The sequence below is a fragment of the Dasypus novemcinctus genome, chromosome 26 (assembly GCF_030445035.2).
Source record: "Dasypus novemcinctus isolate mDasNov1 chromosome 26, mDasNov1.1.hap2, whole genome shotgun sequence".
NCBI classification, from domain to species: domain Eukaryota; kingdom Metazoa; phylum Chordata; class Mammalia; order Cingulata; family Dasypodidae; genus Dasypus; species Dasypus novemcinctus.
This window is the reverse complement of record NC_080698.1, coordinates 41,369,590-41,382,551: the sequence shown is the minus strand read 5'-3', so window position 1 is coordinate 41,382,551 and position 12,962 is coordinate 41,369,590. Positions and strand designations below refer to the sequence as shown.

The following is a 12,962-nucleotide window of genomic DNA, read 5'->3' as shown; positions in this document are numbered from 1 at the left end:
TCTCTTTCCATATTCCCTGGGAAACTGACCAAGACAACTTAAAAACAAACAAACACCTATAGACTAGGACCCTCTCAAGCCAAGGCCCTGCCTCTTCTCTTCTAGGTCCCATTTTAAGTTTGCTTCACTTTCCAGAATTGGCATTGCCTACACAGAAGAAGAGAACCCAAAAGAAAGAGACATTGCAGTAATTGTAGAAATGTCAGATGGCTTTGCTTTGAGAAAGCGAGATGAGGAAAGGAAGGATGGACTGATCTACAAAAGATCAGTTTGAAAGGCTCTTCTTTCAGCAACCAGATTTAGAATTTCTCCACTCCTACCAGGGTCACATGTTCTAGAACTCTTTAAGGAAGGAGGTCGGTGCCTGCCACTCTGTTCCTAAGCAGTGGTTTATGTCTGCACCATACCTACTGTTTGGCCTTTCTACAGTGACTAGAAATTTCTACCCTGGGGTCAATACTCTTCCCCAAATCCCTCTGCCACCTAACCATCAGTAATCCTGGAATGGGAAGGAGATTGTGAGGGAATTCATGGTAGTCATCTTCAAAATGTAATCATTCCTGGGGCAGCGTGGAGAAGGATGGTTGTAGAATTTGGAGAATTGTGAAAGGGTACCTCATTGACATACAAAGAATAGGTAGTTATCTCCATGGGAGTATCTGTAGTTACCAAATCACTGACAGTAGCTATGGGCCCAGAAAATATAAGTTTTAAGGTGTGTTCAGGGGCTGAACACAAATCCAAGCAATCCCCAACCACCATTAGTGTCTCTGCCAAAGTTGATGTTCAGGGTTGTATGATTTCCATAAACTTGGAATGAAGTGAAGGCAGAATTTCCCAGGCCTCAATACTAAGGAAAAAAAATTAAGAAATGCAGCCTGTTCCCCAAATCAACCAAATGCTAGCTTGCTCTCTATAGCAGTCCACCTATCTATTATCAGATGGAACAAAATCTAACTAGGAAGATGAATCTACTTCCAGCAAATAATTTATTATTCACTCCAATTTCAGCAGTGAATGATTTCATTCATTCAACAACCCTTTATTGACTTGGATTGTCCAATGTTTTTCATTGTCTATGAAACTGCTTGTCTCAATTTATATAGCTAATGGAAAACTAACTATAATTTACACTGCCTGTCTGTGGAAATGGATTGGAATTAATATATCTGTAGAAGAGCCATTTGAATCTTTCTCTAGATAGAGACCAGTAATTCAGAGGTTATATTGATAGAATCTGAAAACAGGTTTGGACTAATCTTCCAATGAAAAGACATCATTAAGTATTATGTCTACCAATATATTGTTAAGAGCAGAATTAGGGAAACGAAGCTTTTCTGTCAATCCTTTCCTGCTACGACAAATTTCTGTTCTCAGGAATTAATCCAATTAAGAATCCAAAGGAAATTCTCTAGGAATAGAGCCTAGAGTCAGACATATTCTGCGTTGGGTTGTGCTAAAATGTCTTTGAACTGTTTTACTTTTGGAAACAAAGAGGGTGCAATATGTGAGATGGGGGTTGGATGTATCAAAGAATGAGTTGTTCTTTTCCACTACTCCCAAACCAAGGTCTTGGTTGTTATAGCACTAAAACACTTAGAATTCTGTCTAAGTAAGTAAATCAGAATATTTGTATTTAGTGGGCAAGAGGCAAGTTGAACAGAATATTAATTTGTCTTTAAAACTCCACAGAATCAGTTTCAGTTTTCCAAAGACACCCTTCCTATTTCCTTGTCACCACATACACCAGAAGACATAGGCATTGACTGCAGTCTCTGACTGAAGAAGACCTAAGCAATTAGGGAACTCGCACATCTATCCAATGCTTGTGGCTAACTTCTTGACACAGCTGAAATTCCATGATGAGGCCACAGGACTTGGGAGAGTTTATCAAGCTGCTCTTGCAGCTTACCCTTATCTCATCAGGAAGGCACTCCTCATAGCGATTCCAAGAAACCACTAACAAAAAGTGGGTGCAAAGCTTAGTCTGAGACCCCAGGCTCCTTAAATGACATGACCTCATCTCTTCACAAGAACTTCTATAATGTCCTTCCTACCTCAGCTTCCTGTTTAGTTGCTCTATCATTTTAGTAGGTCCTTTATGGTGATCAGAATGCCTCCAGAATTCCCAACTCCTCTGGGAAGCCTTCTTCCTTGGCCTTGGGGAACTGTGGTCAGCGCGACTTGTCCCCTCTAAGACGTGCTCCTTCTGGGTATTTGCATGTTGAAATCTTATTTCATTTTAAAATTCTGAGCTGGTATTTGAAGTTTGAACTCCCTGAGCAGATTGGGTTCTTCCTCTCCGCACTTTCCTGCACCATCTCATCCTCCTTGTGATAGTTTTCACATCGGATGGTCATTTGTACATATGCCCGTTTTCCTCAGTGACTCCCCTCGGGGTAGAATGGGCAGGGTAGGGTCATCTTTATGTCCCTAGTGCCTGACACGAAGGAGGTAAAAATGTCTAAATGAAGGAATTGTTCAATTACTGCTTATCCATATGATAGATGATTATATAGTCTTTAAAATCATGCATTCCAAGATAATTTCATAATATGGGAAGATGCTTAATTTTTAAGTGAAAGAAAAGTATACAAAGACATGATTATAATTCAATAGTTTTAACAGTGTATATTTTTATAATTATATGTTTCAATACAGATATACAAATAGACATATAGAGGAAGAAATGACTAGGAAGAAGACACCAAAATGTCACTGGGTTATTTTGGAAGCATAGGATTATATGCTATTTTTCCTTAATATACATTTTTCTCCAGATCACCTACAGTGAATATTTATTGCTATTAAAATCAGAAGGAAAAAAAAATCACTTTTAATTAATGGCAGATAGGTACCTTCTTATGATAAAGAGTTTGGGCACTGGGCACACTGAAGCCAGTTAAAAAATAGAATTTGATGAAGTCAAGCATTGTTTAATAAGAGTGAGTGCTGTTCTAACAAGAGAAAAAATAGAGCATTTATTTAGCTCATATTCATAGTGCCCGTCTTTGCATATTTTCATCAATAGAACAGGAGATATTTAAACCACTTGTGTCTTAGGCAGGAAATAATATATTTTTTAAATTAAGGGCTAATGAGATCTTAATGATACCAGACTAGTCATAAAACTTTATACAACAGTTCCCCAAAAGATTTTTTTCAAGTTAAGATTAGATTGTATAAAGCATCATCAAAACAAGTCTTTACTCTGGATTATATGGTATAGCTTTAAAAAATGTATCAGAGAAAAGATTAAAATGTGAGACTAACTTTAAAGGTTAAAAAATAAAGAGCAAGGCAGCATTTTTCCTTACCTAAACCTGTGACATTAATCCCATATTAACAGAGCTTGTTTCCTACCTAAGAATGGGAAGGTCTGTGAGAAAACCTTGAAAGATCCTGAAACCTACCTTTTTCCTTGCTCCCTGCTCTCAGGAAGGAAATAAATCAAACAAATGAAATGACCAGCCCTGTACTCTGGGGGCCTCTTTGGCTAGAAAGCAATTTAGTGGTTAGCCTTGGGTCTTGGAGTCCAACAACCAGGGTTGAAATCTTGACTTCACTGTTTACAGCAGATGAACAGAGCCTGTGTCTACCTGGGAAAAAATGGGGATATGAATACCTACTTGTGAGAAGGTAAAGGTTACAGGAGATAATCCAGTCAATGCTCAATAAATAGTATCTACTCTTCCTTATCCCTTTTAAAATTATTTATTTACTATCATTTCTCCTTCTGTAGCTACAGTGTCTTCCTCTTGCTTGTATGGAGTTGTCACAAATTTGCATAGTTGTTCTCCTTTTACTTTTTCTCCTTCTTGCCTGGTTATTATTTCCTGCCTGGTTATTATTTCTATATACAGCTATCAGGTTTGAGTTTTCTTTCTTTCTTTATTTTTTTAAAAAGATTTATTTATTTCTCTCCCCTCTCCCCCCACCCTGGTTGTCTGTTCTCTGTGTCTATTTGCTGCGTCTTCTTTGTCTGCTTCTGTTGTTGTCAGCGGCACGGGAATCTGTGTTTCTTTTTGTTGCACCATCTTGTTATGTCAGCTCTCCGTGTGTGCGGCACCATTCCTGGGCAGGCTGCACTTTCTTTCACGCTGGGTGGCTCTCCTTATGGGGTGCACTCCTTGAGCTTGGGGCTCCCCTACGCAGAGGACACCCCTACGTGGCAGGGCACTCCTTGCGCGCATCAGCACTGCGCATGGGCAAGCTCCACATGGGTCAAGGAGGCCCAGGGTTTGAACCGTGGACTTCCCATGTGGTAGACAGATGCCCTAAGCACTGGGCCAAGTCTGCCACCTAGATTTGAGTTTTAAATTAGACTCTGTACTGAGTCCTCAATGGTGAGCTTGTCTTCCTTTGCTCCATATTTCCCTCTCTTTCAAGCACCAAATGTGCTTTTGGCCTCTGCATTCTACACTCCGGATCTGGACTTAGCTTATGGATCATTACCGAGTTGAAAAATGGTAAGTTTTAGGCCTCCAGACCTGAGTTTGGGTCCCACTTCTGCCCCTTAGCAGCTGCGAGATTTCAGACCAGTTGCTTGCCTCCCTGAGGCTGAGAGCTCACTACAGTCTGGCTCACTGTAGGGCCCACCGTGGTTCTTACTGCCAAGGCTACCGAGAACCGAGAGGATGAAATGAAAACGACCTACGGGATGTACCTAGCAAAGAGCTAGATGCACAGTAACATCCTCAGCCCTTCTCCCTTCATGTCTGTTGGAAAGTGTAGTCCTGCCTGCTATGGTAATGGGGCTTATTTTCCTAACACCCCGCCATGTCGTTGTCTATCGTAGTGAGGCATGCTGATATGCAGACAGATGCATTAAAACGCCACTTCATTAATGCAGAACTGTCCCTCATGAGGACTGCATGACCATTCTGTCCGGGTCCAGGCTGAACGTTATCTTGTCGGACGAATCTCTTTATAGGAGGACGTGAGAGGCCAGGCTGGAAGAGGGAGGCCTTTGTATCTGGTTGCTCCATTTGTTTCTGAGGATGTCAGGCGCCACCCTTGCAGCTGCCCAATTATACGAACTTTTCCTTTCTCCATTTATGCTTTCGAAGTAAACATTGAGTTTGTCGCCAATTTCATATTACGCCCCCCTTGGTTGCTTACTAAGGAAAGAATAAGCTGGGAATCTCCTCCATAACATTTTCAAAAATTTTAAGAGCCTGTAACAGAGTACAAGGGGAGCTGAAGGATAGATGAAGATTTAGCCTGCTGTGGACATAGTCTGATGTGTATCTTACTAATCCCTAGCACCTAAGATTTCCTAAGGGGAAAGAGAGAACTGCATTGAAAGGTGCAGCATCTTCCCTGCTTTCCATTGGCTCTCCTTTCCATGTTTTACTCAGCCTTTTCTGTGTGTCCAGTGATCACCACCATCTGACCCTGCCTGGGATGGGTACTCCTCTCTTCACCCTAGGGGGGCCTTGTGAGGAGGGAGAAGACCCTGGAGTGGGAGACCTGCCTCACACTCACCCACTTACAGAGGTCTATGATCAGCAAATAACTCCTATGGGCCTTGGTTTTCTTATCTGTAAATCATGAAGAACATACCCAATACACTGCGCTGTTTTGGGGATTAAATGCTTGATTTCTTGGGTTCTAGAGTACAGAATAGTACCTAAGATACACCCATGGTCAGATGACTATAGCAGATAGCATATACTTATATTAGTTAAGTCTCTGAGGTGTTCTGCAATACTAGAAACCGATTTAGTTCCATGAACAACCAGTGCTGGGCAATGCTGAATCCACAAGTATGAAAGGAATTTAGTTCTGTCCCCCATCTCCTTATTCTTTTTTTTTAAGATTTATTTATTTCTCCCCCCCCCCCCCCCCCCCCCGGTTGTCTGTTCTCTGTGTCTATTTGCTGCTGTCTTCTTTGTCCGCTTCTGTTGTCGTCAGCGGCACAGGAATCTTTTCTTTTTGTTGCGTCATCTTGTTGTGTCAGCTCTCCGTGTGTGCGGCACCATTCCTGGGCAGGCAGTACTTTCTTTCGTGCTGGGTGGCTCTCCTTAGGGGGTGCACTTCTTGCACGTGGGGCTCCCGTACGCGGGGGACACCCCTGCATGGCAGGGCACTCCTTGCGCACATCAGCACTGCGCATGGGCCAGCTCCACGCGGGTCAAGGATGCCCGGGGTTTGAACCGCGGACCTCCCATGTGGTAGACGGATGCCCTAACCACTGGGCCAAGTCCGCCGCCCTCCTTATTCTTACTATGTACGACTGACTTAAAGCCAGAGAAGGAGCTGCATGTGGAGAATTTGGGAGAGCAAGGGATCTGTGCCGACGCTAAATCAGATCAGGTCCTGCAGAGCCTCTAGGCCCAAATCATTCTAGAGTTCCAGATGGTGATTCTAAAACTCATCTTTAAAGAAACATTTTCCTCCTTCCACCTAATCCCTTTTGAATTAAAAATTCTATTTGCAAGCAGGGTGAGAGTGAAAGAATTGAGGTGAAGAAAGCATTTTCAGTGGTACTTAAAATGCATCAGAAGTTGTTCCATTCTCCTTTTCAGTGAACACAAAGGCAGAAAAGTATGGTTTTTCTGGCAAAGTGTTGCAGATGTGAATTTTTTTTTTCCAATGGTAAAACAGTAGTAAAGAAAAGAAAATGGCTTGGAAGATGAATAAGAGATAAAAAGTAAACACCAAGTAAAGGATTTACTGTGGTGTCCTTAGCCAATAAATAAGATAACCACTTGAGAGAAAACGTGGATTCTGGTATTGTTTGTTTGCAAAGAATGGAGGTGATTCTTTTGCCGATCACACAGTCAGGTAATCAAACATTGTACTTGTTTTTATATTCATGTCATCAGTATAATTTGTCATTAATTAAGTGGTCAGATTAGGGGTTGCCTGTTTTAAGAAACTGCTCCAAAAATAACCTTGTAAAAACAGGTTAGAGTTACACTATATACCCTGAGGACAGCAGGAAGCAGAAGGGAAAATATGAAATTAGAAAGTGACCTATAACAGTCACTTTACTAGTGAAGGTGCTATAACCTCCATTTTCATTCAGGACCTAGTTTGACATCTAATTGCACTAAATTGATGTCTAACCTATCAATTTAAACTAAGAGCAAATGAGGAGATACTAGGCTAGGGAAGAAAGGACTCTGCATCTTGCTTTCTATCAACTGAAAACCAATCCATTTAACACAGGGCAAGAAGGAACTGCAGTATTTTGCTAGAGGAGGAAAAAAAGATATGGCAAAAGATACTGCTGATGAAAACACCTGGGTTCTCTGGTATGTGCTTTATAGTCAGAATGGCAAACTGGTTGTTTTCGCTCATTGCCACCAACCAATATCTGAGTGCCCACTGCATGCCAGGTTCTAAGCATTGCACAATGGGATAAATGAAGTCTCCTTCCTGCAGCTGCAACCTAATCTGGGCCTAATGCTCCAGTGCCACCCTTCCCCCAAGACAGCCCCTGGATTGAGCAGGGCAATCGTTAGGTGGTCCGCTTCTCTCCGCAGATATCTGAAGACAAGAATCCCTCCCAACAGAAAACCCTCCAAGATTGCATCCAAAGCATTGCTGTTTCTCACATGCACTTGGCAATAACAATAATGTATTAATAGAAACTTTCCAACTCTCTGGTCTGCCCTCGTGCTAAAAATTTATCCTGAGTAAAATGAAATTTCAAGATATACTGCCACTCTGGATGGAGGAGCATCAGAAATTCTTGAGAACGGTCAAAGATAAGCTCTGCTAGAGAATCTGGACAGCTGCTGGACTATGTCATCTGATGAAATGCAGAGTTGTGAGTGAGCAGTGGAGCCTGACCTGGGCAAGTCACAAGCCCTCCCTGGGCCTGGGTTTCCCTGGCCAGCAAATGAAGCCTGCGGGAAAAGATGCTTCCAGCTCAGATAGTCTTTGTGTTGGGGCTCCCAGAGCACATATGTCAGCATTTGTTTTGTTTTGTTTTTCTTTCTTATAAATGGGAAGGTGATGGTCCTTTTTTTCTCGTCAAGTGATTCATGAAACAAGAACTTTTATGAAGAAATAAAGCTTTTAGCTTTCCTCCCTGGACTTTGTTTCTGCTCCCCTTTTTCCTTGCTTTTGCTCATCTGGTACCTGCTTCCTCTTAGGTCCTTTTTGCATCCTCATCGATCATGGGGTGAGAGTTTTTCTATTTGGCAGCAGCTGCCATTTGGAACAGCCTTTCTTTATTTCTCTGCCTTATCAATGCACATTTACAAATGTGTCCCTTTTCCCTCCACCTGTACATTTACATTCTGTCTCCCCAGAACTGGCCTCCAATCTCAACCTAGCTTCTACTGTTCTAAACTTTTATACACACACATTTCCCATGTAATGTGGAAACACTTAGTTCTGCAAACTGTCCAATATATATTATTTGGAATGAAAAATGTGAAACATACAAAAGTTGTTCTGTTTTCTATTAATCATTTACTCATCTCTGCAGATATCTCCACACTGCTATGACTAATATGAGTTTAAGCAAGCACATAGATGGTTTAAAAAGGAATAACATGTAACACATTTTGTAATACTACATAGTTCTATGATTTATACTTTGATAGGGAACATGGATACTACTAAAAAAATCAGGATTTAACAAAAACCCTTACAGAAAAGGAATGTGATATATCCAATGTATTCATATATATATATATTTTAAAAAGTGTATAGTTATGCATGGGATACAGTGATATACCATTTTTTTTCCACATGAACTTCTTCCCCCATCCCCCATTAGGTCTGGTCAGTAATTTTTAAAATATAGAAATCCTGTTCATTAAAATCTATTCATTAAAATAGATATTTCTTTCCCTAGAAAAAGAATTCAAAACTTTTTAGGGCCTAACATTAAAAAACAACATTCTATAGCTTATTTACTTGGGCTGCGGTTTTTATGGATGTGAAAAATATTACCACTGCAACTAGCAAGAACTATAAATGATACATTATTGCAAGTGTTCTAAAAAATCAGAACAAAACTAATTTATTATAGTTCTGTCTTCATTATACACCACGTGTTGGTGAGTTAAACACAACAAAATTATTGTCTTTTCTTTTAAAAGTGTCTACTAAAGATAATAAAAAGAATAAGGTAACAACATGTAGGTTTGTTACATTAAAAAATCTGATATACATATGTCTATTGCCTGTTAGCTTGATCTAAGCCACTTTAACTATTACAAAAGAAAGAAAAGTCATTGTTTAAAGGCAGAACATTCAATTCGGTTGATACAACATTACAGTACAGTCAACTAATCATTCAACAAAAGTAAAACAAGTCTAGCCAGAGCTCCTTGAGTTAAAAGTCTATAGACCAGATTGCTACAAAAGATTGAATGCTGCTTCAAACCGTATGTTAGTGATTCGTAGGACGTGGTACTTTCTACCAATGGCTTCAGAAGAAGGGGTCATGCTACTGGTAAGAGCACGGGGAGACTCCAACCCATCATTAATCATTTTATTGAGCAACGTAGTTAGAACAGCATTAATGAGTTTAGCACAACAACTAAAATAAAATAATAATATAATAATAATATAATCATAATAATGATAAGAATAAAAACCAAACACAAACTGGAAGCCTTGAGAAGCCGCCAGCTGTGTCAAACCCTTGCGATACGCTATACTAAAATAATTTGAAATATCCACCCGTCCTCTCCACTCTGCCACAAACTAGCAAAGTCAAAAATACAAAAGTCTTCATCTTGTTACTTTTGCAGAATAAAGCAAAAATGTCTTTGTGCTCCTTACTACCAGAAGCAGAATATCCAGAGTTACCACATGTAATAGCTTCTCGATGTGTCAACCTGGGTTGGCTTGCTGTCGGCAGAACCATCTTTGTCTTTGTCGCTGTCACCTTCCCAGAGGTTAATGAGTGGTGGATACAGCTCATTTAGTGGGATCGAAGAAGTTTTTTGCATATACTTTTTCAATGAATGGTGGTAGTTTTTTCTCTTAAATCTTTTGGCAATGTATACAGCAATGGACGCCAGGCTAATGACTGCAAACATGGACCCCATGACTGCAGCCAGGGCTGTGCTCGTCTCCTGATCAGAGATGTCTAGTGCGAAAGCAGCATTTTTGGTCGTGACGTTAACACATGATTTTTGAGTCTGCTGATGAATGTTGGACACTGTGAGACACACTTCATAATCGGTGGAAGGCTGCAGGTGTGTCAAGTTGTATTCGTGAACATCAACAGGGACCCTGGCAGTGTACGTTATGTGGGGGTTGTCGATCTTCATGGTGGCAGAGGACCACTTTAAATTGGATGTCATGACATTGGAGTTAACTTTCCACGACACTAAAATGGAATGAGATTCTGCCTGCTTGACATATATTTTCAGCACCTGGGTACCTTCCTGAAGCGTCCCATTGACCTTAATTGTTGCCACTCGAGTGTCTGCCCCCTGCACATTTTGGGCGACACAGGTGTATCTTCCTGAGTCTTCAATGTGTATGTTACATATTTCCAAGGTCCCTTCACTACTTAGCTTGTATTTATCTGAAAGCGTTTCCACAGTTATCTTACTTCCGAGGGGAGTGACCCAGTAAATTTCAGGCTCTGGCTCAGCCATGGCCCGACAGTCGAGGAAAACAGTGGTGCCGATATCCAAGTTTAAATGATTTGGGAATATGTCGTGTGATATCATTGGAAGGCACTGCTCGTTTGAATCCTGGATTAAAACTTCCTTCACCTGCTGCCCTCGATATTCGGGTGGCATGGCACAGAACATGGATAAGGGCTCCATGAAGCGAATGTTTGTCTTGTTGGAGTTAATCCAGTGGATGACACAATCACACCTCAGGGGATTACTGTGGATACTGATCTCCCGCAGATTGGGAAGGGATTCTACTGTCTTTTGGTAAACGGCATTCAAGGCATTGTTGTTTAACATCAAGCTTTCTAGGGCAGGAACGCTTCGAAAAGCCAAGCGGTGAATGTAAGATAGTTTGGGGTTATTGGTGGCTTCCAGCTTTGTGAGTTCAGGCAAGTTATCCAGGGCATAGCGATCCACTGAAATGAGCTCCCCCATATTGTTGATTCCCAGTTCTTTTAGCCGAAGCATGTTTTTGAAATCCCCTTCTTGGATTTTATGGATGGGGTTTTTGTTGAGGTCTAAGAATTTCAAATTTGGAACTTTTTGCAGGGCAAGTTGAGGGACTTTGACCAATTTGTTGTCATAAAAAGACAAGCTCTCGAGGCTATCCAAGCCCACCAAGGCATTTCCAGGGATTTCCGTGAGATACATTCCTGCCAGAACCAAGCTTCTCAGGTTTGAGAGTGGTCTGAAGTTCATATCCAGGATTCCAATCACAGGGTTTTCCCCAATCATGAGAATTTCCAGGTTGGGTGTAGAATCAAACCAGCGGCTGTCAATAACTTTCAATTTGTTGGAATTCAGGTGCAGCCTTAAAAGATTTTTTAAGCCTGAAAAAGCATTAGCAGAAATTGTGCTAATCTGGTTATGGTTGATGTAGAGTTCTTGAAGGTTGCTGAGGTCTTGCAGACAGTAATCAGTCATCTCTGCAATCTGATTTTCCTCCAAATGTAGAGTCGTGAGCTGGGTCAGGTTGGCCAGCCCTACCTCCTTAATATTTGTAAAGTTGTTTTGAGAGAAGTCTAGTTCTGTCAAGTTGAAAAGCTGCTGAAGCTCATCCACAGTCTTTGCAATGTTATTGCTCTGCAACAGAAGCACTTGGGTGTCACTGGAAAGGTTGCTGGGGATCCTTGTCAGGCGCAGGTCATTGCAATCAACCGTGGTGGCTTCTCTGTATGTGGATTGTGGGGTAAACCAGGGCCGAATTTCACAAACACAAAGTTGTGGACACTCACTATTCTGCATGGAAGACTCTGTTACTGAAGCCATCAGCAATCCCAGCAGCATTCGGCAAGCTGTTAGAGAAAATCGAACCTGAGCCATGCTGGCTTGCCAAGCAAGTTCAACCTCTGATGCTCGTAGGTTTTAACCAAAAATGAATGCTATAGAGTGATATGTAGGACAGCAAGCAGGAAATGTAAATGCTCATTCAAGCAAAGTCTAGGTTGAACTGTGCAGAATTCCGGAGACTGAAGGAGTGGTTGTCCAGAGTCTCCAAAAGGCAGGAAGCAATTTGGAGTCTTTTAACCGTGTCCCTTGATTCCAGCATGTGCACAGAACTCTGCGGCATGAGCTACTTCAGCCAAATCGCTGTCTGGAGATGTGCCTGAAAATTAGATTAGGACAGATGTTACGTTTATTCCACATCCTTCCCACATTATAGCCTTTCTTTCTTTCTTAAAAGGCATAATCAAATCCAAATCTAATAAAAGAATGTTCAAAGTCCATTCAGAATAACTAAACAAGCTTCTAAATTGCAGGACACACTTACTCTAACCCAGTTAGTACACCAAGACTTGTTTTAGAGTTCCTTCATTTCTACAGTTACATCGAGATTGCTTGTACTACTGGAAAAGGCATTTCTCTCTCTCTCTCTCATTAGGAACACTCAGAAAAGCCTGTAGTTGCTGTTTTCTTTAAAAGCAAAGATGATTTTAGAAACCCCATACATTAAATATTCTTTTATGGCTCAAAAAAACCTCAAAAGGCCACATTCCTGATAAAAAGCAAAACATGAAATTCTATTTTTTTACACATGTATAATGCATTTTTGTGTGACATATATATGATTCACACACATGATTCCATTAATCTAATGGGACTGCCCCTAGCCACTTACTAGCTATGGACCACATACACATTATTTAACCTCTTGGGGCCTTAGTTTCTTTAACTATAAAATAGAGTTGGTCATCATAGTACTTCCCCCATAGGATGACTGAGAGTGTTAAGAAAATCTGTGTGAGACATCCAGAAACTAAGCAGGGCAGAGAGCTCAGGAATTCAGCACCCTGCCAGTGGTTCTTACTTTGGAATTTATACTCCTCCATATAACAGAGTTATTTGCATTTATAGTTT

The 12,962-nt window shown here is 41.0% G+C and overlaps 1 protein-coding gene across 1 annotated transcript in view; it reads right to left on the bottom strand.

Moving 5' to 3' along the window:
• Positions 1 to 8,413: 8,413 nt before the first annotated feature.
• LRRN1 (leucine rich repeat neuronal 1) overlaps positions 8,414 to 12,962 on the bottom strand; it is a 41,966-nt gene continuing 37,417 nt past the window's right edge. The window contains exon 2 of the mRNA XM_004483106.4: positions 8,414 to 12,210. Within this exon, the coding sequence (XP_004483163.1) occupies positions 9,777 to 11,927 (2,151 nt within the window). The 5' untranslated portion in view covers positions 11,928 to 12,210 and the 3' untranslated portion in view covers positions 8,414 to 9,776. The remainder of the gene's footprint in view (positions 12,211 to 12,962) is intronic.